A 27,041-nucleotide genomic window follows, 5' to 3' on the forward strand; every position below is an offset into this window, starting at 1 on the left:
ATCTAACAATTTTATTTAAATTTTTTGATCATCAAACTAAAACTTCAGTTTCTGGTCAAAGTACTATTGCTTTCATTACTATTACATTCTGTCCTTATCTTACAAACTCTTCTGATAAAGAAGGAAGAATGTCTGTGGACATTGGTGGTTACAACGACGGAACCGAAGCTCTCAAGGGTATCTTAAGAAAATCTGAGCTAAGAGAGACGTTCAGCCCTTTTTACGTCCATAAATTGATCAGTTGTACAGATCTCGTATTTGGCGCATAAAACCAAACAAATAGTTCACTTACCATGCCATGACATAAACTGACAGCAATAGCCGAGTTGGGATCGTTTTTGAGTTTCCCTGTATAAAAGCAGCCAGACAGTTTAGGGTCGTGAGGACGTCGATGGGCGGTGTCTTTCCCATGGGTCACAATCTATCAGTTTTGGAAATTAATTAGTCATATTGAAGGGTCTAAAGGTTAATTCAGACTTACATGAAGACCTGGAGCTACGAACTTGTCATTGTTCTCCAACTCTAGAAAGAGTTTTTGCCTGAAGGCATCGATTTCATATTTAGGATGAGGATCCCAGATTTCTGCGGTTTTGTGCCTGAAGTGGCCGCTGTGGTGTCGCATCGAAGAAATACCTGGAAGTGAATCGTAAACGTACAATATACTATTTATGGTTTCTAGAATCCGAATAGGTCATTCACAAAAGTTTCAATACTTGACAAATCTTGTCTGGAGATTAATCATATTAGAAAATGGCCTATTAATTAGCGCCAAAACGTAACTATTTTCACTAATTTGATCTTTTAAAAATCTCAAAAAAATAAACAAAGCTGGAGTAATCGCTCATCAATCTGGATCATCTCGAAAACTACAGGAGCGCTGAGTGAATCGGTAATTCTGTAAACGAATCCTCGTTTTACATAATGAGGAATTCCGATCGTTACAGGTATTCCAAATAAATTGCGAGTAACTGATTCAATTGGTTAATTAGGTTAGTGATTGATGTATCTGGATTTTAATAGATAAACTCACTTTGCTCATTGGGATTCTCGTCATCAGGATTGATTTTCAGCGGCTTCACGAAAATAGCTTCTTGCGGTTCCAGATCGTCCAAATGCGATTTTTCTATGAGTTCTGCAAGAAAAAGAAGAACTAATTAGTTATTGTATTCATTAATTGACTCGTTAAAATGCTTCGTGCGACAGATAAGATTACCGTAGCATACCAGGAAAACAAAACATGGTAATATACGATTAATCTGCTAACTACCCATTGTATATGGGTTCGAAACAAATTACCATCGACAACATAATTATGAAAGGATGCTTAATGTTAGAGCATTAAATCAGAGTTCTTCTGATGACGGGTCATCACGCTCGGACCAAGGTTAGCGTTGCTAGAAAAAACATTCCGGCAATGCAACAAAGAAAAATGTATCTTTATTAGACAATGACTTAAATTGGAGATTTTTTTTTTCTCAAGGAGGTGATTATAGAACAATAGTAGTACTTCTTACTGGATTTTTTAAGGTGTGGGTCGGTATGATCGTTCGGAGCAATGAGATGTGGGGTCAAAATTAGAGGATATTCTGTAGTCAAAGATCCTCAAGGTATCATTGGTTTAGGTTCGGAGAACGCCACAAAAATTTATGTTTTCCAGAAGGAGTTCCAAGAATCTTCATCATTTTGACGAATAACTGCTGACCGGTTCCTTTCTTGTTGCTTTTCGTTGTATCTCCAGTATATCCTTTTCGTTATATTTTTCGACAGTCTTCCAAGATTACTTTTAGTTAGTCCCTATTACTGCACAGGTTTTCCAAGCAAATCACGGAAAACCTTTTCCTATTTTGGAATTTTCCAGATTCTCATGCGGCATCCTCCATCACTTTCACTCCTCTATTAACTGTGTTTCCAAGTCCTCTGTATTCAGTAGGCGTCTGTTTTGGAAACATTCATGAGCTGTACTAAAGTTTGATTCGGCCCACCGTATTGATTCAACGGTCTTTTTTGACCTTTTTGACTCACCGTGCTCATACTTGCTTGAAACCCACTGTGTGGCATCAAAAATAGCCTTAAGCCAAAAATGTTGAAACAATAATAACAAAAACGCATTAAAGCTATAAATCTAAAATAAAAAAGCACTTTGCAAAACTATTGACCCGACCTTGAGTAAATCTCCCCGAGAACTTGTAAATCCTAATTTATTTTTGGCTATGTTGTTTTGTCTGGATAGGTTGTGATATTTTTGATACAGTGCCAGCCATTTACTATTATATATCCAGGATTGCACAGAGTGAAACGTGACTCCAACTCATTAGGGCACAAGCCAAGTTATGATCACATGCAATTTTTCAACAATCGTTATGGCTGCAGACCTAGAGGTGTTCTATTAATAAGTTATTTTCGAAGTGTCTTTCTTCCAAACTATCGCTTTAACTTGGAATGTTATTTATTTTAGTTATGTCATTTATAATCTCAGTTTAGCTAAACAGCATTCCAAAGCTTACGATCTTTATAGTATTGCAAGCTCGATTAATTCATTTTGAATAGCTACTGAGAGTGCGTTTCTAATGAAGATGGTTTTGGTTACACAACTCTTCCTGCTTCTTGAGTTATTTTTGGACATATACAGTAATTTTTGTAGGCTGATTGCGGAACTCCCCTTTCGATCACTTCAGGGTAATTCTTATCCATAAGTTCCTAATCTGCTTGCATACAAATTTCGTCAATTGAAATAAGAAGAGTACTTCATGTATATGGGGAATGAATTCGTTTTCCCTACATTTTCGTGTCTGTGCGTTTATGACTTGCAAGTTAGATCAGGTCAATCAGAAGTAATGCTTTGTGGGGGTTCTTGGTGGGTGAAAAGGGGGGAGTGCCTGGGGCGATCCTTGCTCACAATGCATTTGGCTACAACAAGGCCGCAGGTAACGGGGTAGGGGGAGAGTGTCCGAGGTAAGTCTTACACTACCCGGTCGCCGGAAGACCAGACCGGGTATGTTAGAAAGAATTCACCTCGTAAAATAAGCAATAAGCAGAAATACGTATCGTCGGTGCTGGGTTGCTTAATGTGCCCTTTAAATAATTTTAACATTCAGCCATCCGCGTAGACACTTTCTTGGTTGGAACTTCAGTGAACTAACAGTGCCTGGTTAACCACAGCAGATATCCATGGTAATACTGTCGTGGAGATTGTGAACGAATTTCCGACAGATGGAAATATTTTGGGTGAATTCGTGCTGTAGTTCCTATTTTCCTTGATTTTTCCAAGCTTTCCAGGTTACACCCGCACGTGAGTATGTTTTCGGACATAATAAGTTCCCTTGTTCACACGTGCCTGATGAAACCACTACGCAGAAACATGCGTTGCCCAACATTTTCTTTCGTTTCTACTTCAACGATAATGACATTTTGCAGAAGTGGCACCACTTTCATCGATGTAAATAGTTCCTTGTTCAGACTAATTTAGGTTCTTAACTGGGACCCTCTTCTTAATTTAGAGTTATTATTTATGCAAATTTTTCAGTTTTCCAACTGCTTCCATTGTCTTAGCTTAGATTCTTAGTAAGCCGCAGGAGGACACGGAGCCGCATGACGCTTCATGCGATTTGCAAATATTACAAATCATGGGGAATTTTAGACAAAATCGCGCGTGTCCGCTAACAATATTGTGTCCGCTTACTCAGAGTGCTGTACCGAGGAACAGTGTAAAATATACGTTCGCTTCCGCGTGATGCGATTGATGTTTCATGTTTTAATTTAGGGTACCAATGCGAACACACGCGCTTTCGGAAACGACCTGATGGAAATATTTTGTAAAAATGATTTGGCAGTGAATGTGTTCAGAAACATATTTCTGACCGCGTGGATTAGAAATGTACTACGTGTTTTCGACACCAGCTCATCTGTTTTCATCTTATTTCACGCAAAACCCCGCACAGTATTGCCCATCAACATAACGTGACATCCTCGAGGAGTTTTAGGACTAATCGATTTCTCCGACAACTATGGGAAAACTCCTGCGCCCAAATCAGCTCAATGAAACGGCTTAAGGAGATCGACCTAAAATGCTTCGAAGAACTGACACACCACCCATATCCCTATTGCTAATCGCAACCGAAAGATGACACGAAGGAATGCATTGCAGTTCCAGGATGCAGGCAACCTATTTTAAAGTTCTTGACACATTTCAAGCCTGAATATGAAATATTATGCAAATTTCTTATACTCGCTTGAGATAGAATCGGCCAAAAATGACGTGATTTCGCTGGCAGTTTTAAATATTAATGCAAATTAGATCGGACCAACCTTACCTCGAGCCATCAGATGTCTCGCGAATAAGAATCACAAACAGGTAGTAGCTACCCACTTTGTCAGAAGCAACCATGGAAGGTTGATGAAGCTGGAATTAAGATTGTGTCGGGGTATTCTGGTTGGTGTGACGAGAGTCTACTATAAACCACAAATGTTCCTAAAGGCACTTCGTATTGCAAAACTCTAAACATACAAAAATAAATCTGAAAAATTAACAAACAATGTAAAATAACTCCACATGTAACTCTGACATTTCCGCTTCAGTAGGTTCACACGCTTAATCAATGCACCCAGAATGACATTTCAGCACTATAAATTAATAACTATTACTCATTAAATCGCGCTTTATATGCAGACCTTTTGTTTAATAATGTTAATAATTAATATACACTAGTCTTTAGGTGTTACAAGCTGGTAATTAACATTGGTGAGCACTACCCACACCGTTTCGCAACACTTTTTAAACAACAAACGAAAGTATTGTATTGTAAATGATATTAGATCGCGGTATTGAAAAATTAGCAATTATTAACTCGAAATTGTTTATTAGATAATAATGCAAATGCGTTAGATATTGATTGGATATTCATTATGTTATGACATTAATTGGCAGTGTTCTTTACGAACGGAGCTACTTTAACAGCATGATGGATGACACTATTAAAAACCTGCTCATTACGATAAAGTGTCTTCATTTAAAAGCTAATATTTCTTTTAAATTGCTAAAATATCTTAATAGATGCTCCTTACTAACGCCTTAACGGCAATCATTGACGGGTTTCTGGAAAACGTTGAAAAACAGGGATATTTCTGCTTACTGCAGTTTCATCGATGTTTTTCTCAATTTTATTCAAGGGGAAATTCTACTGGATTTAATCCAAAAGGAAATCTGATATGGTGATGATCAAATGTAAAACTATGATGTTGTGTAACTGAAACCAAGTAATTTTAAAGTACCTAACGGAAAGAAATCTCTCGAATCTCATTCTTCGCTAACAAAGCCCTATTTTCGTTCTCGACAATAACCGAGACTCTTCATCGTACAGGAATAATTCACGCAAGCCCTGACGGGGTGCTTGACCCCAATCAGGGACCCTGGTGCAACACACCCCGCTTCTATACCTCCTCCCATTTTTCCCCAAGATTTTTGCAGACTTTGCCTTGCATAAACGGCATTTTTGTTGTGTTTCCAATACCAGCCGAGTCATAAATTCAAATCTATGTGTACACCGACCACTACGTGTCTACCTACGCATTCCGAAATGGAAGCACGCAAGATTGCATTCTTCAGCCATAGTCACATTTAATGTCTCTCTTTATGTTGGGCCTTTGGTCATATTTCACTCTTGCAGGATGATAACATCTAGGTTAGTAAAGCTGATGGTTAGGAAACTATACAGGGGTGTCCAAAATGAACGCTCGAGATTAATCTACTTTTCTGAGCTCTAGCTTTGCTAGAAAACATGTTTTGTTATTCAAACTGCAGGAATTATCTATGAACGAATTAATTATTTAGGTGTGTAAAAAACATGAAATATTATACAGAGTGGCCCACACAGAGTGCAGGATACGGTTGCGTCTAAATCTTTGCAGGCCTTGATTTGTAACAAAAGTGAGGTCATGTCGGGGGGCTTGGGCTACATTTGAAGGTTCCCGCAAACTAGCGACTTTTTGCCAGCCGATAGCTTAGTCGGTCGTTTAATTGGCATAAAGATATTCATGTGTGCGGACAATAAATCGGCTGATAAATTAATGCCTATACACCCCGATTCCGGCTAAATTATCGGCCGGCAAATAGTCGCTAGTCTTCGTCTACTCTTAAAAATAGTAACCATTATGTATGTTTTTTTTTAAGTGGAACATCAAGAATATTATGACAATTAGATTTAAAATCTTGCTAAAATTTAATAGGACTCAGCTGTGGGTGAATGGCATCGATTCAGCCTGATTGGACAATACCTCTTTCACTTCGTCCATGACTTCCATTGAATAATTGGAGTAGCTTATCCTTCTCTCCCTCTTATATATCAATGTCTCAGCGTCTGAAATAGGAATCGTTCAGTTTGGCCATCAGCAGTTCGTTCAGTTGCATTTCATGGCAGTACCCAATGCTTTTTGAGAAAAAATTTCTTTGAACATATAATTTTACATTGAATGCATTTAACGGAAATATCTAAATTTCTGATGATTGTTATCATTCTTCCATTATCATATATCGGATTTGCTCCACCAAGCTAAAATCGCATTGATTTCCATTCATAAGTAAGTTTTCTTACCAAAGTTATCTAACCTCGGTCATTCGTTTATTTAAACGAATTGATACATCAGATAAATTAAAGATTTATCTACGATGATCTGCTGTACACACTATATGTTAATAAATTAACTTTAATTAGCTCTTTATGGTTAAATACTTACTTGATTTGTTTTTTCTCATATTTCCAATTCAGTCTGAAGGTTACGGTTACGATTTCTGGTTTTTACTAATTAAAAATCCAGTGGCTCCCATATACAGTTAAGTTAGTTCAAAATGAGCTGTGGGTTAAAAACCTATCCGCACCGTCATCTAGTGACCCCTGGACGCCTCCTCCCCCAAATCTGGCTAGCTAACCGTGGAGGAGGGAGACAGAGGGTAACAGACGCGGAAGACAGAAGATGAATGTTCAATGGGTAAAACCGGAGAATGCCTGGATGCAGGCCTCCCGAAGGAACGACCTACTGCATCATCACAAACTTGCCCTTGGGATAAACCCGAGAGGAAAGGCAATAAAAAAATAAAAGGTTAAGACGAAATAACAAAGGAATCAAACACCCAAAGATGTATGAATGCCACAAAGTAAAGAGAAACATCTAAAGAGAAAACGCAAACACGTAGAAACAATTTCCATTGCCGATGGAAAAAGCAAAAGTTTCTATCGGATGTATACAGGGTGAATCGTAACGGAATCGAGACAGAACAGGTGTGTGTAGGGGCCCTCAAAATAGGACGATTTGTTGATTTTTTTTCTACTGTTGATAGTTGAGGAGATATCAACGTCCGAAGTTGGCTTGTAAATTTCTAAAAAAGGCATATTTCAGTAATGCATCATCACATCGCATCCAAATTTGGAACATGTTTTATTCTTGCCAATATCTTTAATTGGTAGAAATGTCAAATCTATAGATGTTCAATAAGGGTTGTATTGAGGGTAAGATAAATTCTAAGAGTTGGGATTTTTTTATCTCTAAAGCAAATAACAAACGAATAATACCATTTAATAGCTAATTATAAAACTTTTATACCTCTTCAAAATTTGTCGAATACCTTATCATTTTTGATAAAATCGCAGTCTTGTGAGATAGAAGCAAACCAAATTTAAAGGAATTTAAAGGGATTACCAGATAAATGTAATGATGTAATGTCACAGTTAGGATAACTGTCAGTTACATGACTTTGGAAAATTACCAATAGCTTACTAGTCAAAAACTGCATCGTATTTGACTGATCATCTCTTTAAATTCCTTTAAATTTGGTTTGGTTCTCTCTCACAAGAGTGCAATTTTATCAAAAATGATAAGGTTTTCGACAAATTGTGAAAGGAAATAACAATTTTAGAATTAAATATGCTATTAAATGGTATTATCCGTTTGTTATTTACTTTAGAAAAAAAATCCTAATTCTTTTAGACTTTACCTTACTCCTAATTCAATCTTTATTGAGCATCTATCGATTTCATATTTCTACCAATTAAAGATGTTGATAAGAATAAAACATGTTCCAAATTTGGTTCCGTTGTAATGATGCATTACTGAAATATGCTGTTTTTAGAAATTCACAAGCCAACGTCGGAAGTTAATTACTCAATTATCAACTATAGAAAAAAAATCAAGAGATCATTACATTTTGAGGTCCCCTACACGCATTTGTTTTGTGCCGGTTCCGTTACGACTCACCCTGTACATCGGGATTGGTAACAACACGATACGGGACCCCAGAAAGACATAGACAAAGGGATTAGGAAGAAAAGTGGTGTTGTTCCGCAACTTGATAGGACACAAATTGAGTATGAGGAGGTGTGAAACCATAACAAAGGGTAAAAAGAAGTACATTAGGACTGAAATAACCGAAGAGATAGTAGATGTTCTGAAAACCCAACAAAGCTAAGCTCAATCCCACGCATTTGTGTCTCCTTCGCTCCTCGAATTGGTTTAATACTGGTTTAATACTTTTGATTGTCAATAGGTGAATTCATTATGAATCTATGAAATTTATGTGGCAATCATACGAGGACACGTGATATCATTATTATCACAAGTTACTATATGTACACTTTAACTAAAAAATTTATGAAAATGAGGAGAGGAAATAAAAGCCAAACTAAAAGAAAGTACAAAGTGTGTGAGATCAACAGGACACTCAAGACTGAATTTGTCAATAAAAAAAATATGGGGAAACTAGGAGGGGATGAAATGATTTTGAAAGGTGTCTCTAAAAGGAAAAAAAATTCATTCGTTCTTTAATACTGAATGATTAAACAAAATCAGATCAATGATTTAGAGAAAATGTAGCTTCAAACAAGCTAAATAATTTGGTTTTCTGTTCTTTTGTAGGGTCGTGAAATATGTGAAGTAATCATGTATGGAATCTTGAAATAATTACGTATTATGCGTTCAGGAAATATAAAATTTACAAATTACTCTTGAATGTCTCAATTTAGTTTAAAATTGTCATAAGCTAGTGAGTCGAGTCATCTCAACCTTTTTGGTGGTGTTAGTAGCCTATTACTTTCGTTTTTGGTTTTTGGATATGTTGATAAGAGATGCTAGGTGGTGAAATGAAATCTTAATTTTTTTAGTTTTGTTCAATTTAGTAATTTTTTTGGGGGGAAAGAAATTTACAGGGACGTACAAAAAAAAGACACTTTTTTCCAAGAAGACTTATTCTGTCGAGTTCCAAATAAGCTTCATAATCCATCGTCCTAAGAAGCAGTAATTATGATACTGAGTAAAAATTTTATACAATATAATCCGGTGAACAGTAAAAATTTTGTTATAAAATCCATTTCAAGTTAACATTTCATTACCAGGAAAACAGTTTTCTTTGTTTTGCCACGATTTCACAATTTAGATTTCGTCGAAATCGTGGAATATTAAACTTATTTTGATTATACTCCGTCCAAAGGCTTCCTGATTACTTGCGTATCTCAGTGTTTAATTATTCCACGAATAATAGAAGATTGAATGATAGTGCCCACTTTCATCAAAACAAATAAATGATCAACTTTTATTTTTAAATTTAATTTCTTTCTTTTCACTTTATCTCTTTTATAAACTTGTTCTCCAAGCTCCTCTTAAGACAAAGTAACCACGTGCCTGTAGTAAACTTTGAGAGAAGAATTGTTAAACAACAACACGAAATGTTATCTTTTTCTGCTCGTGCTAAACGGGATTGCTGAGACAAACATTAACAGATGTGCCGATTTTGTTTGAGTCTTGTTATTATTGGAAACGAGTTCACAAAGTTTAGAAGTAATACTTAATTCTTTGCATTGTGGCACTATCAAAAATTGTCTTATGTAATATAAAGGTAGTTTATTAGAGAAAATCATATGCTCTTGTGATCTTGAAGTTTTAAGTGTTCAAATGAGCATGTCCAGTTTTACGCAATTACTCCAAATATTGTCACTCAATAGTTTTAGAGCAACAATCAACAAAGGTTGGTGATTTTGAAGTGACCGATCTCGGCGCGTGTCAACTGACGTTAAAGGTTGATTTATCATTTGAGTTTACAATTATTTACAAATCACAAATCCTTTGTTTTAGGCAAAAACAAATGACTATAATGGCGAACAATGCTTTTCGGGGGTCACTGAAGGACGGCTGATTCCAAGTTTTTAGCCCGCTATCTTAGAGGAACAACTAAATCAAACTAGCACATGATATGCTTGTGAATGTGAAACTCGCCTCGGAATTTTAACACACGGTGCTACTTCAACCGCTTTCATCTCACTTTTAACGCACGATGTTACTTCCACTTTTTTCTCACCTTTGAAGACTTGGCTGAGGCTCTTTCTGAGGAACCAAGAGTGGAATAATGGTAACTGATTAACCACACAGACATGAAGGTTGATAGTTTACTCAATAATCTGGAGAATTTGTGGAATCACAACAGGACATTTGCCCAACAGTGCTTCAATATGTTGTCAGTCACAGTCTTAAATCGAAACGTTGATGTTGTTATTGGAAGTGCTTCTGGAATCGATTTTGTTCCAGAATCCTTAAGTTGCGCCCTTCACGTGAGAGACACAAATTTTCGGGCTCTTCTTAACGACTGTTTTAGAAATTTTTTATTTATTACTCAGCTTTAGAAGGTTTTAGTTAGGACGCTTTCTCAACGAAACATTGAAGTACTCTAATTTAATTTATAATAGATTTTTTGCGTCTAACTACACACATAGTTGAGTGAAACTGAGGTGAAATATTCACTCAAAGAGGAGCTACTATACCAGGTTTTTTTTACTCCAATAATTTGAGTCTATTCACCTTTAAATTTTTTTCGCACCTTCTTTTTTATTTTTTTTTTATTTTTAAGGGTCTAATTCACAAAACCCACTTTCAAGTGGTCTTCAACAGCGTTTTGAGGTTCAGGTTAGTTTTTAAATCACTTTAGTGCGTTGTTTGAGCACACCTTCCTCGATCACCATATCCAAAAATTGACGATGGATGAGGTTTTGGTCAAACCTCATCTACGTTTCAGAACACATTTACTATCCATCCTTTACTCTCCTCCATTCCTTAAACTTCCATCAAGGTGACTATCGAGGCAAACCTGGATTAAATAAATTCGTTCCAGAAAGGTGCCTTAGCATGGAAACTGTTATTATTAAAGTTCAGGTTGCAATGCTCAAGGTTCCATCAGCTCCAACCAATGAGGCACTTCACAGCCAAGAACTCAGCTGAATTAGCCCATAGCAAAATCAAGACTTAACCAGATTTTGTTTAATTTAAAGCTTAAGAATCCGAGCTCGCTATTTTCTTAAAAAATTAAATTCGAATTTCATGTGAGCAGGCTCATAAGTGCATAATACATCTTTATCAGACTTTTGACCCGGTTGCACCGAATCAAAATAAACATCTCTTTGATTGCAGGCCAATTAATCGTAAATGCCGCACATTTCGCTGCACTTAAACCCGAAGGTGCTTGAAATTCAAGAACCTTAATCCGGCAGAGTGCCCAGGATCAAAGGAAAGAACCAATTTAGCGGGATGTAACTTAAGTGTTACGAAAGAAAAATGTGGGTCGATAGCTTAAGAAGATAATAAAACTGTGAAATATGGGGCATAGAAGTGTTCTTAAGTTCTTAAGTTCAAATTCAAGCATTGCTTGCTTGCCCTACTATTAAAGTTCTATTTCTATTACCTTAAAATATGCAGCTTATGCTAGGTTATTACAGTGAGCAAATACTTGAGCGAATACGGAAGTTGACAAAGCGTTTGGCTCGTCGTGAGTGGTTAATCCTTCGGCATGGGTGTGTTACCTAACAGTTCAATGGATGTTGGTTAACAGCAAACGATCAGCTTATATTAAAATTGATCCTCTCTTGAGAATATTGGAATGGTGCCACTTTCCTTAAGGCAATTGCATGCAAAATAGATACATCATCAAGGCGATAAATGATACTAAAAAACTGTAAATAGTGAAAGTGCCAATATAGTTGTCTTTTTGGGACATCTCACCTGTACTTTTAGATTATGAGACATGAATAATGATTTCTCATCAGCGATCGCTGAGAATGCGTCGGTTTCTATTCTTTGTTAATAAATTAAACTTATGAAGTAATGGAAGCGCCATTGTTGGAAATGTGAAGTGAAAGAGGAAAGTGAGTCCTATTTACCACAGATCAAGTTGAAGTGCAAGAACGCTGCTCTATTGCTAATTTTAGAAGTGTGACAGCAGCGGCCCTGACAAGGACGCATTCTATTAACGACACTTAAATTAGCACTTTGCGAGGAGCTGAGTATGTGCATGGGCGATATGTGTGTCTATTAGAATTTATTAATAAATTTTATTAAGTACCCACGCCGATATTAAAAAATTAACGAAAGAAAACAACGAGTGCCACAGAGCCAATAATACAGCCGATATTTCGAAAGCACTTAATCATTGTCCTGCATCCGCGTTTCTTTGGATCTTGAAGTAGCATAAACAACAACACAAAGGAAAAGGAAAAGACATTAAACAAATTGCGAAAGAATCGATAAAATCCTCTACTAGTTGTTTTCGTTGCCCAGTTTTTATTTTAAACATTGTTCAATGAAAATTGGTGATTTTTCAATCGTCTGACAGAAGCGGTTGATTTTCTGTTTTTATAGAGCGCGTATTTGGGCACGTTTTCGTAAACACTCTGTCTAATGTTGTATACGCGCAAGTTACGCTACTGTTCGGATATTTCGCGTTTGTACATTTACTCGACGAGATTTATGAGTTTAATAGTCGGAGTCATAAGAGCAGCTATAAAGTGATTCTCTGGTAAATGAACAATGAAGATATGGTTAAAAACCCACTAAAATTGTGGTTCTGGTCGTCTTTTTTTCATATAAGCAGAAGCTAATTTCAAGGCATCTCTAAGAAACACATGAGGATGATTGGTTTCTCCGAGGGGTATTTGATCTCACGACTTGAAGAGTAGGGATAGAGATAGCGCGAGAAAAGAATGCTGTCAGGGGACGTTGATAAGATCTCCCTTCATCCAGAAGAACCGAAATGATGATAGTGAAAGAATAATGTTAGGATTATAACAAATATTATATCTGAAATTTGTGCCGACGTCAACCGATCAGGTTTGTCTTAAGTTTTTCTTATGAACCTCAAGTTTGGCAATAACCTTATATGATTAGTTGGCCAGCACTATTTTAACCGATACTCTGCTTGTATTCTTTAGCCCAACGCGTTTTGTTTTTTTGAAGTTAGTCATCTTAAAGCTTTGATCCCATATACTTGGTTTTGTTTAATAGACACTTACAACGAAATTCAACGAAGGACTTTCATTTTTAACAAATAATAATCGCCATTTCCATCGTCAGAATAATAGATATTGCCTCTATTATGAAGCTCCTGACATAGATTGAGCCTAATTGACAAAAGAGTTTTGGCTCAGAAACGCGTGTTGGCATAACGCTCGTATATCGAATAATGCACATTCGCAATCTCATCACCAGTAAGTGATTTATGTAAAGCACGATCATTAGAAAAATACATCGCAGTAGCCAGTCAGTGACCCGCAAAGTTAAGGCGTTGATTAAGCCATTTGCTATTTACCAACTACCAATTGCTATTTAAATTCGTTCGGTCATAAACTGATTCGTCTCATAAAACCTCATTATGTACGCATTACATATAATGTTTTATGCCCGATTTCATGTTAATTTGTTAATAATTTAAATTTTGGGTCAAAAATAAAATTCCTCCGAAGTGCCTCAATGAGCCATAAATAATTTTGCTCGTGAATCCATATTCAATCATTGTCAGTTCTATAGCAAATATATACAGGGTGTATCCGGCTTATTTGAAACTACGATTCGAATATTAGAAATTACCGCGGCGTGTTGATTTTATTTTCAAGGAGAACACATTTTAGCATTAAATGCTGATTCATTAAAATAACCTCCTCTGCAGGGGAGCATTCAACTTTGGAATTTCAACTAGCACTATAGATCGAATGGCAGCTCATTTGAAAAGGTTTTTAATTCTGATTGCCACCATATCATTATTTTTCAATTTTAGATACATTGGAATACATTGAAATATGATGATTATACATTGAAAATAATTGAAATTTTTAGAATTTTTCATTCAATTTGAATTACTGCTAAATAAATCTGAAAAATGTGTGGCGGTGGATGCAAATTTGATAAATTGAAAGTGGAAAGGTTGTACACATAGCTACATCAAACGTCATTCTAATTTGCCCCGTTTGTATCTACTTTAAAATTTGTAAATTACGTTGGTTTATTAATTAGTAAGTAATCTCAAATTGAAAAAAATTACGTGCTGACAATTAGAATTAAAAACCCTTTTAAATGAGGCGTCACTCAACCTATAGTGCCATTTGAGGTTCTAAAGTTGAATGTACCCTTGCGAAGTGGGTTGTTTTGGTAAATCTGCACTTAACGCTAAAATGTGTCTCCTTCAAACACAAAATCGACGTGTCGCGGTAGTTTTCAATATTTTGCTCGTAATTCAAAACAGGCCAGGAGCAAAGTTTTTAATGGAACACCTTGTATGTTAGTTGCTTTATTTTAGCAGAATTATAAATTCATAAGGTTTATAATACTAGGATTAATGTGAATCAGTTTAAGGCGGTCAAACAGTATTATAAAAAGCCTTTAATAATCGAATCGGACAGATCATTTTTGATTCCAAAGATCAGTCAAGTGATACATCATTTTACAGGTTCCCGTATCCTCTATCCATACATCAGCCATTTTTTATAACAATTCATCTTCAGGCAGCTTTTAAAAGAAATTTTAAAAAATAGACAATTCTGAGGATATAATGGTTCATCTGCTCAGAGTAAGGGGTATAGGTATAGTTGACAAATACAAGTTCGTCAAAAACTTCCATTGAAATGAATTTTTCCTAATTTCGATAAATAAAATGGCAGTTTTTGTAATAAAACTCGGTGTGTTAACGGGTTTCATTCCGTAACTATTCATATAATAAAAGCAGGTACAATTACTTTCACTTCAAAGATATAGGACCAATAAAAACAATGCTTGCTATATACAGCAGATCAAAAAAGTATTCGTACACCTCGGCGAATATCATACATTGGCTATTTTGAGACTAAAAACAAAAAAGTTTGAATTTTTTTAAATTCATTTATGCAAAAAAGGATCATCTACACACAAAAAAAAGAATAAACTCACAATGCTTCTTCGGTCTTAAAGAAAATTTACATTAAAGTTCTCCAGCTATACCCAAAAAAGTATTTATACCCTTTGTTTGTTTGGTATTTTTGGAAAACATTCTTCTTTTTAAATTCCATTAGTACCCGATAAATATTTGTTGGTTCATTTAAGATTATTTTGTCGAAAAGTGCGGTTTGAAGGGCTGTGATGGGACGAAAAAATAAAGAAATTAGCGCAGACCTCAAAAAAGTTATATTAAAATTTCATCAGGATGGGAAATCTTATAGAGACATTTCAAAAAGTGTTGGAATAAGTTTTTCTACCATTCAGTACATTATTAAGAACTTCTTAATAAGAAGTACAAATGAATAGGATCTGTAAGTAATTTACGACGCTCTGAAAGACCATTGTAGATAACTCAACGAAATGACAAATTTATCTTAAGACAAATTAAAAAACAATCTGATGTAGGTATCCCACATCTCGCAGCAGAATTGGAAAAGACCACTGGGCAAAAAATTCATCCTGAGACAATTAGATGTCACATAAGAAGAATGGGATATAACGGTAGAAGGCCCGCAAAGAAGCCTTGGATAAATAAAGTAAATAGAAAGAAACGGGTTGCATTCGCGCTTGAACATTTAAATAAGTCCATTGAGTTTTAGAAACAGGTGATTTTTTCTGATGAGAGTAAATATAACTTATTTGGATCTGATGGGGCCAAACCAGTGTGGAAAAAAGTCGGGGAAAGATTGAAGAAGTTTAATTTAAAACCAATAGTGAAGCATGGCGGAGGAAGTGTAATGATTTGGGAGTGTATGGCTGCTAGGGGTGTGGGTAACATAACATTTATCGAAGGAAACATGGATAAATTCAGCTACAGGGATATCCTAGCCGCTAATTTAAAATCTAGTGCTGACAAAATTGGTCTGGGGAATCAGTTTTACTCTCAACAAGATAATGACCCCAAGTACTCGTCAAAGCTAGTCCAAGAATAGCTGTTATACAATACTCCTCATTTCTTAAAAACCTCCCCATAACCACCTGACCTCAATCCGATTGAGTATTTATGGGAGCATTTGGAGAGGCAGATTAGAAAAAAGGAAATATCTAACAAACAGCAGCTTCGCGATGCAATTTTAGAACAATGGGATAAAATATCAGAAGAAATCACAAATAATTTAATGGAATCGATACCGAGGCGTTTGCAGGCTGTTCTCGATGCAAAAGGGTATCCAACCAGATATTAATTAAAATATTATTTATTTGTTATATTTTATAAAAGTTAAAAAATTAATAGTGTATGAATACTTTTTTGGGTATACCTGGAGAACTTTAATGTTAATTTTCTTTATGACCAAAGAGGCATTGTGAGTTTATTCTTTTTTGTACGTGTAGATGATCCATTTTTGCATAAATAAATTTTTAATTCAAATTTTTCGTTTTTAATCTCTTAAAATAGCTGATGTATGATATTCGGCGAGCTGTACGAATACCTTTTTGACCTATGTACATGGTGAGTTTTAAAACTATGTCACTTGCTTGTAATTTCTTATTTTCTCTTCTTTTAAAATTAGAAAAAATCGTGTATGAAACTCATTGGAAAAAGCTATTTTGGAACTCGTATCATATTGTGAGATTTCACTTCATTCGTCCCGCAGAATCCAATTCGTTATACAAAACTGTGTATTTCCTAACTAAATTTTGAAACATAGGAACCGTACCCGATGCTAGAGCAAGGAGATGAAAACCGATTAACCCAGACACGCAAATTCATACCCTGTCATGTGCAATAGAACACCCATTGATTACCACGCACTCAGTTTCTGAAGATTGCCAAATTAAAAGCAGAACCTGTCTGAAGAGGCATAATTTTCTTATGAATGAATGATTCTACAAGAACGTACAAAAGGTCGATCCAAGAATGCAATTTTCATACAATTTTATACAAACCGTGCCTCTCTGTAAAGTCTCTGTTTTAGAGTCGAAAGTAAATTAAACAATCAAAATTATAATATAAACAACTAAAATGTAAGATATTAGTCAAACAGCAATCCCTATATTTTTTGTGAAGAATAACGTGATTTCTAGAAAAAATAAATGAAACAATGAAAAAATCATAGCAGTAGCATGGAATCAGAGTAACTCTTCCAGACAAAACATAATTGCAAATTTAAAATTTTTTAAGAATTTTTCTTAATATAAATTTTTAAACTACGCTAATGGTTTTTTATAATGTTTACTCTCTGAACATTCACATTTATTAATAGAAAGTATAAGGGAAACTAGGGAAAAATTAAGATACCTGATAGATAATATCTTGAAATTTCTTCACTATACATACAGCAAAATTACTAAAAATCTAGTATGAAACTCGTTAGGAAATGCTGTTTTGTGTAACTCGTATCACAAAATCTTTCTATAATATTGTGGATTTCCTAACTAGTGACATAAATAGCCATTATGCCAATTTTCCATATTTTTCATGGGAACTGAGAGAAAATTCTGACAGAATTACAATTGATTCTTAGTTTGCTTTAACAACCTTTCAATCTTTCCACATCAAATGAGCTTTTTCATGCTTTCCAATGCCTCCTCCCACGAATTGGATGAACTACGACTTTTTCCAATAACATCTCTCCACTCTTTAATAATCCTCCGAGATAGTCTTTCTCGTCTCTATGACTGCTGAGCCATCAGGCTAAACTCAACTTTCCTGGATAATAGAAAGGAATATTGATACATCTTTTTGGGGCTGAATGTAGCAAACATACAAGAATGTAATCTGTGCAACGACACAGTGTGTCCATCTTCATCAGAAGAAATAATCGATTCGCAGAGAGAACATGCATAGACCATGCGACAAATGTACATAACTTACGGTTACGTTATAAAGCGACTATATCAATTTCCAATCACAAATACATCTAATAACTATAAAGTACTCAATATCAGTTATATCGATAATTAAGTTTGTTGACCCTGAACATGAACAATCTGCATACACATACCGGCGTGTATCCGAAACAAACTCTCGCATCAAGGTAATTGTTGTTGAATTGAGCAACATCTGCTTAACGAGAATTAGACTGTAATTTTGATGATTTATGGCAGTGCTTGAAGTAAGATGCAAACTATTCAATTATTAAAATAAGAATGTGATTATAAGTTTTTCCATAAGTGGGCTGTACCGTTGAGAAACTTAATGAGAGCCTACTTTACGCATAACGAGTTACTCGGATTGCCCACTTGCAAGGCACTGTTATTACATCTCTACTCTATGCCAATTTAGTGCTATTGGAAATTAAAAAACTGTTGTTGGAAATCGAGATGAAAAACCTTAGTTTAGTAGGAGTTTTATGTGGCCAATAAACGTCGAACAGACTGAAAGCCGCGGTCGTAAAATCATAAATATGAAATTCTATAGTTTATATCCATAATAACTAATAAAATGTGTTTAAGGACTAAAAGCGGTCAAGTGGATTCAAGGTTCTGCCGCAACGTGCCTCAAAAAACAAATTTATGACTCAATTTTACTGCTCTCTTTCAGCTTGCCTTTTACCTCCACAAAGACTTTATTGGTATTTTTTACAAAATTTTAAACATACCCGTGATTGTTGATGGTAATAGGATAAGTCTAAATTTAATCAATAAATGCGCCTCGTGTAATTGCTATTCAACCATAATCTATAACTGTACTATGTGTAAAATGTTGTAGTTAACCTAATGCCCGCTCGTAAAACTAGTAGAACTTATAAATAGGCAATTAAAAAAATCGCCTTTGTGAAAATGAAAACTAGGATTTTTATGAGGATATTGATGGGATTTTATGTTTTGTTTTTGTTTCTTAGTCTATAAATTGTTCCTTGATAGAGTCAATGCAAATCGCATAACTACACAAGGTGCCTGTTCTAGAGTCAACCATGGGCAGCTCTGTGACCATAAACCATAGAAATATTTAGAAAAAACAATATTCTTTTTTCCTGATGATGTTCCTTCGCAGCTTATTAATATCGCTGGTTACAGATTTATAAATGAGGCCTTTCATAATTTCAACATAAATAATCATCGAATGGGGAAAAATCTGGTGAATGTGCCGGCCAACGCATGTTTCCATTGTTTGACATGACTCTACTGAGAAATATTTCAGACTTGGATGATATGAATTTTAAACGAGCGATATTTATGTCTTTCTCAAAATTCTCTGCCACACTGCCTGATGAGAAACATTAATTTATTCTGTTATAACCCTCGTCGAAGTAGTATCTTGAATCTAATGGAGTTTAAAAATTTTACGCGCCGTCTATAAAATTTCGACTTCAATCCCATTTAGGCTATGGACAAGTCTTTCAGGCCTAGTAAGTGTACCAAATAAAAGATAATTTTCAGCTTGTTGCTGTGTTTAGCGTTTTTCACAAAAAACAGCATTTTTGATATTTGCACTAAACTACATAATCATAATCAGAAAAAAAGCTGCACTCAAAAATGAAAAAATTAAAGATTGCGCCCTTAAAACAAACGCAGTTGATGATGGTCACCGAAAATCGAAACGTCGGATTCCAATTATGATAAATATAACAAATTCAAAACGGCATATTCTTGAACTTCAAATTTGCCCTGAGTAACTCGGTTAACGAAATTCTCCTGGTTAAGGTCCGAAAACGTATATTTTGAATCTACCACTTTTTCTATATTCTATAGTTGTGATAAAGACTAAAGCCAAATGTGCATGAACTTCGAGAAATCAAAATGAAATAGGATCTTCAAGAAAACAATCTATTTTTTTTATCTCTCTCTAATTTTCCTTCATCTTTCTAATATTCAAAGTCTGGTCCTAATTGTTATTCTAGACTAGACCATGTCCCTTTTACTACTTCCCATCTGAAGCAAAATTTATCAAAGCACTGTCTGGAGAATATCCTTCATTCTATTTAGACATAGTGCATTCCCCCCATTGTCCTTTACCTTAAACAATAAACAGGTATACATATGTCTTTAGATAACCAACACTTCATCATGGTTTACCAGGAAAACACAAAGGACTAAAGGACCTTGAAGGCTTCGAGATGGCTTTCACTAGCATCAATTTATTAATAAAGATTTTGAAATAGTCCCTGCTGTGGAAAATGTATGTGTATTTATTCGATCCTTAATCTCGTATTATTTAAAACAAATTACCTTTAAGTGTCGTGTCTACTTAGCTTAACGCAACAAATGCGCGGTCTCGAGATAAATGTGAGATAAGCCCGGAGTGGTACCGTGCTGACTGTTTTGGTAAGCCGCAGAGCAATTTTTCAAATGGTTCCGATAATTTATTTTACGTGAGATCGAGAAAAAAAAGCACCTGGCACATGGGTTCCTTTTCTTCTCAGCTTCAGTCACAAATCCCTGCTGAAACTCTTAATAAAGTGGTAGATTAAAGCTGTTTATTTTTAAATGAAAGATGCTTTTTGTGAAACCGCTTCCTGTATCGTAAACTTATATTACTTTCGTCTGTGTATTGGATGAATTCGCTTGCTTTTATTGATCTTTCTGTAAGCTAATGAATTATGTAAGCGGCAAACGGCTAACATGTGCAAATTACTTCAAACACAAGGAAAGTGTTGTTAGAATCTGCTACTTAATTTTACATTAAAGCAAATGTTTTTAGTACTGAGGCAAGTTGGGAGCCAAGTTTCCGCCTTTTAATACAATAATATACTTAAGTAATAATAAATAAATATTAAAACTGTATAACAAGGAAAAAGGGAGGAGCAAAATTAGGCAAGTACATCTAGATGCATAACAACTGACCTATGAGGAAAAGTTCCAGTATTAAATTAGAAAATTCGTCGAATCAGACTAAAAATTATTAACGAATTTTAGTGTAACTACGAGTGCTTTATATGGTGTCCTAGAAAAACATGCACAAAAGGATATTTCGGATTTCTTAGGTAAACATACGACGATTAAAGTTCATTTGCCTATATGGGAAAACGTGTTGGACTAACCACCTTTCAAAATCATGAAAGTTTTATTTCTAGAATTTGTATTTTTGTATCTTTTCCATCATCTTATGGGCATTCGGCGCTCCGTCACCACTCCACAATAGTCAACCGTGTCACTTATTCATTGTTAATTTTATTTTGAGTTTCGTCAGTAATTTAATCACTGACGGTCCTCCACCACTCCATCACAATTAACGGTATTATTTGTTTAATTTGAATTTACATATTTTCCAGAGGCTCCACGATTTAATCAACTTTCAAAGCCAGCAAAATTTGCATCACTATTGTTCTGTACTTCTCCATTATTGTGTCATAGTTAATAGAGTAATTCATTTAGCCTGATGTAGCAACTTCGTTATTTAATTAAGAACAGAAAAATCACATTTTTGGAACTTCACATTTGTGCTTGCTCCACCAGTATTCTCTTGGGTAAAAAAAAACTCAAACGATCTTATCTTAGATAAAATAAGCCGCTGATTCCAAAAATGTAGTAAAATACAGGGTGTTCAATAAAAAAAATTAATTGTTACTTCTAGTTTATGTTATCTTTCGATTCCGCAATCCGGAAGTAGCATAAAATCCAATAGTATCCACAAAAATTCCCAATATTGCCTTATATAAGTGGTCTACACCTTTTTTAATTTTCAGCTCTGAGGAAGAATTGTTATATCTTCATAGAGTTGAATTAATCTAAATTAATTTATATATGATACATACATATGTATATCTAATGTGCTTTCGATAGCCAAAAGAATTTAACCTGCTCTAAGCGGAATTTTATGAGTATAATTAAACTCTTTTAACAAATATATTCTTGGGTTCTTTGGGGTCCCAGGTGTGACATTAAAATTCTCGAGTAATCGAGTAATAGTGCTTATATGGGTGACTTAAATCTGACCACGAAACACTCCTCAAGGTAAATATACTACGTGACAAAGAAAGGTAAACACCCATTAAAAACCATTTTATTTTGATAATTTTTTGCATGTTGACTTATCTTAAAAAAAGAAAGAAATGATCAAAATTTCAAGTTTATCTGTTAATTTTTTTTTTAGTTTCCATGGGTCGTTCCTTAAAAAAATAAAATTTTGTTTAAACATTTTTGTTCACATTTGCATCGCAACTTTTGTGAAGTGTGTTGCAATCGGTCATAATTTTTATTCATTATGCCTAGAATGCGTAGAATTGAACAGATCCGTCAGCTTAGTGACTTTGAGAGGGGGCGGATTGTTGGGTTGCGCGAAGCAGGTCTGTCGATCAGAGAAGTGTCTAGAAGAACTAACAGATCCTTAAGAACCATAGTGCGGTGTTACCAGGCATTGACTCAGGAAGGCCGTGGGCACAGAGCCAGAGACACTGGGCGACTCACAGGAACCACAGAGCGCGAAGATCGTCGATTGCGACTTTTGGCTCTTAGAGACCGATTTAGCAGCAGTCGAGCTATTGCAAATCAGTGGTTTGAAGAACATGGGAATAGGGTTGGTATGCGTACAGCATATCGCCGAATACGAAGTTTTGGCCTTTTGTCCTATCGTCCGCATTAGGTGCTGCCTCTCACTCGCGAACATCGATCTAACCGCTTACAATGGTGTAGAGAAAGGATTCAGTGGGACCAAGAATGGACTCAGGTGATCTTTAGTGATGAATCCCGCTTCTGTCTGGGGATGAACAACGGTCGGGCAAGGGTGAGAAGGCGACTGGGTGAAAGGCGAGATCCACAATTTGACAGAGAGCGTCATGTCCACCGTACTGTAGGCGTTATGGTATGGGGTGCTATCGCGTATGGTAGCAGGTCACCCCTAGTTTTCATTAGAGGCAACATGACTGCCCAACGCTATATCTAAGAAGTGTTGGAGCCATATGTGATTCCATATTTTCGAACTATCCCGAACGCTATTTTCCAGCAAGACAATGCTAGACCTCATGTTGCTAGACAAACAATAACGTTCATGGATCAACATCAAATCAACCGTTTACCCTGGCCACCTCGATCGCCGGATCTGTCTCCTATTGAACATGTCTGGGACATGATTGGCCGCAGACTGTTGAATTTACAGCACCCTCCACAGACTTTAGCAGCCCTTACTCATGAAGTTCAGATTGCCTGGAATGAGATACCTCAAGAAGGCATTGACAATCTTATTAGATCCGAGCCCAGGCGTATCAATGAGTGTATAAGGAACCGTGGATGCTCAACACACTATTGAAAAAAAAAATGAAGTTCTTCCTCTAATCTTGCTGAAAATGTAATCATTGAATAAGCATGTGGTACTGAACACGTTAAAAAAAATTATCAAAATAAAATTATCTTTAATGGCTGTTTACCTTTCTTTGTCACGCAATATAATTTTACGTGCTTTACTATGACTTACAACTTTTTTAGTTTCGCTCCCAGAAAACTACTAAAGCAAACAAATTATCGATAGGAACGTAGGTAAACAGTTTATGTAAAAGAAAGTAAATTTGGCGATTTCGACGGCTAGTTTCCTTATATCGTCTGCGACCTTGGTTAGAACCATTGCGCCAAAAATAAGTACGATGATTTCAAATCGTGCGAATCGTTCGGTCGTCTGTAGTAACCAGATCTGCTGAGTCAATAAAACACTATTTCGAATTAATTTATTTATTGACTTGAAGTTAGATTTTTGCCGGCGTAAATTTGGTGAAACAAGGCAGCAATATCTAAGAAGGTAGCAAATTACTGAACTATTGCACATATCTCGCGTGTGAAACGATCAATGAAGATTTATCGTTTATGGATTCGATAAGCATTTATCGTTTACTACCGACGTGAGTCGGGCCTTTACAAGTAAATAAATCAAACAATCTTACAAAATGTAGATTTATGTCTATTTTCAAAGCCCGATAAAGAGAATTTATTATGCAAATTCTCTGAATTGCTCATAATCTGTTGTGAGAGGGGTTTGGCAAATAGTTGATTCTTTTCCTGTACCTATTTCATGGTGGAATGACAGATACGATAATTATACGAATAACGTGAGTACAATGAGAAAACAAAATGCAGCTGCAAAATTTGTTAACTTCAAATCACTTTAATATATTAGCGACGGAATTCATAATAGACTCGAGATTTGGTGATATTTCCGAAGTTAATAAAGATGTAAAAATTAGTGATTTGAACGGGTTTTTGTACGAGGTCAAATTCCGGAACGCTTGTTAGCGTTGTATTTTACATCACAATACAGCTAAGGATATCGTTGATCGTTTAAGGTGCATCATTTCCAATGAGTTTAACGATTAATTGTCCCTTCCACCATTGATTGGTTAACCCTTCCGAAATTCCATTAACACTCCTTCTCCTATCAATTGTTTATCAATTGACTCAAACCATTGGGTTGTATTTCTATGGTTCGATAGACCACAGTACTGCATGATGATGATAACTTTCTATTGGGTGGACTGATGAGTGCATTTCGTGCACTAAGCTGGCGCTAGTAAATTCTTTGAGTTTTCTGATGCAGAATTGCTCTTGAAGGATTAATTAATAAGAAAGAAAGATGGTATGGAATATTATCTTCTCGAATTATTTAATCTGAAGGATTCTGGAAGTTGGAAGTTATTCCATCTCAGTCCCGTGATGTTGTTATTTAGATCCAGCTGAACCTGAACCATCCAGTCATATCTCTGTGATCTCATCGGCCTCAGTACTTTTAATCAGGATCTGACGATGACTTTCCATTGAGTGAATCACAGACTTTGTGCAGGATCAACCACGTAAAAGGTAGAGGGAACACTCCTCTTCAACGAAATAGTAACTTAATTTGCATCTTGCATTGAAAATCTGATTTTAAGCCTAAAATAAGGTTAATTGTGGCTGAGATTTAAAGAGCCAATTGATGATAATTGTCTTTTTCTTTCCACAGCATTTTCAATATATTTCGCACTGTTTACAATTTCTGTTTCTTTTTAAACTTACTTCAACCGCGGAGCTTCTTAGAGGATTGTTTATTCGTAGTACCGTACAAGCGGATTATACGGAACATTCGAGGTGGAACTGGACGTTGATGATAGATGTTGATGATTGAATCATCCAGCTGAAATTGTGATATTTTAAGGGGTATAATGTTTGACTGCAAAGATGAATTGCACGATTATGTGTTATCAGAGAAGTGTGGAATTTTCACCCTTATTGCAGACTCGTTAGTGATTTTTCAGATATTCTGCATTCACAATATCTCCAATTAGACAAGCGTTATGAATTACCATTTAACATTTAACGCACACGTTATAAATCACATGTAATGTGCAATTCCTTTTTGAAAACGAGCGTACGAAATGCTGAATGAATGAATGAATAATATTAGCACCTTCAGGTTTAGGCAACGTCTGCCCACGCGAACAATGTCGTCATGATCACTATTATTATAATCTCCTTATGTAACCAAATCTTATTTGTATACAAAAAAAATCGATGGTATGTACCATTAGGCACAGCTGAGGGCTGCATCGGGGATCAGCGAACTGTATCTAATTTGATTTTAATTCCATACCTCATTGTAATCTGGTAATTTTTGCACCGAGCCTGCACCTTAACGCGATTAGTCTTCAGGCTGAACAGTATGATTGGCAGAGGTTTTTCCCGCCATCATCGCACCTAATGGGTAATTAAGGCTATTTCTGTTCGTATACCATTGAAGACCACACACGGTTATATGTTATATTCCGATGTTAAAACGCATCCTTTTTACATTATGGGCACGTCACTTCTTTGTCTAAAGTTGCAAGTTCATACTGTTTCACGTATACCTCAGTTCTCGGACAGCTACAAGGCTTGTAGGTGTTACAGTTTTGTGTCGAAGAGGTGATTACTGATTGTATCGTTAGGATTAATGGCCCTTCCTGCTGTGTATTGTTATGTGGGCTCGCTGGTTGCTTCCAGTCCAAAGAAGGATTAGTGAAAGTTTTCTTGGCAATGGTTTTTTTCAATAATCCTTCATTTTACATGCTACATTTTGTTACGTTTAGCTGCTAGAAGTGGTTGACTTTCAATTGAAAAGCTTCGCCACTTGCTATGCTAATGACAATGAATATTGTTGTCGCCACATTCTAATTGCGAGTCATCTTACAAAGGCTAATCTAATAAAACAGCAATTTGTTTAATGTCCCATGGAATGCAAATATAGCACTTTGCTACTGCAGACGAGGTTGCTTTTATGCCGATTCAAGCTATTCTCAAAGTTAGATCTTCATAAACAACAATTGCCTCTAATAGGAACAATTTGTCTCAATGTAATCTCAATTCTAGATACTCTTTGGTTTCTCAGTGGCAGACCAAACTGCCTTCTTTGGGGCTTAAAAAAGCAAAAGAAGCACGTTTCGTAACCGACCTCTCAGGCACGTTTCCTTCTGGGAATGTAGTGTCCTTCGCAAGGCTATTGCCCGCCTATCCTATGGGTCAAATGATTAATGCTGAAAAAATGCTAATATGGCTCTAATTTGTAGTCCAGACGCTTCTTCTAAAACCGAGCACGTGCCATAATGACCGATTTTTGTGTGCTTAGGGATAAGGAATACCCCTTCTTCCGGAGAATGTGACCAGTTTACGTGCCTCGGGTATGCTTAGTAGACACCTTGGTATTCAAAGTTTGCGATTTCCTGCGGAAATACTACATTAACGTTTTGAGGGAAAACGAACATGTCTTTAATATATACAAACGATACCAGAGTTAGACCATAAAGGACCTGAAATATGAATTGATCATAAGTAGCCGATAACTGCATCTGACACAAAATGTAAACATCAGGTGGTAGTTGTGCTTAAAAGTGTATGTAATAAATATTTCAAATAAAAGTGTTAAAACTGCTACTTCCTTGTTCGAATGTGTACACGTT

At 35.8% G+C, this 27,041-nt stretch overlaps 1 protein-coding gene across 1 annotated transcript in view; it reads right to left on the reverse strand.

Moving 5' to 3' along the window:
• AdamTS-A (ADAM metallopeptidase with thrombospondin type 1 motif A) overlaps positions 1–27,041 on the reverse strand; it is a 92,988-nt gene that overhangs the window by 30,310 nt on the left and 35,637 nt on the right. Inside the window, exons 4-6 of the mRNA XM_066399621.1 lie at positions 1,031–1,132; positions 482–633; positions 293–421 (exon numbers count right to left, since the gene is read on the reverse strand). Of these exons, the coding sequence (XP_066255718.1) occupies positions 293–421; positions 482–633; positions 1,031–1,132 (383 nt within the window). The remainder of the gene's footprint in view (positions 1–292; positions 422–481; positions 634–1,030; positions 1,133–27,041) is intronic.

The sequence above is a fragment of the Euwallacea similis genome, chromosome 19 (genome assembly GCF_039881205.1).
Source record: "Euwallacea similis isolate ESF13 chromosome 19, ESF131.1, whole genome shotgun sequence".
NCBI lineage: Eukaryota > Metazoa > Arthropoda > Insecta > Coleoptera > Curculionidae > Euwallacea > Euwallacea similis.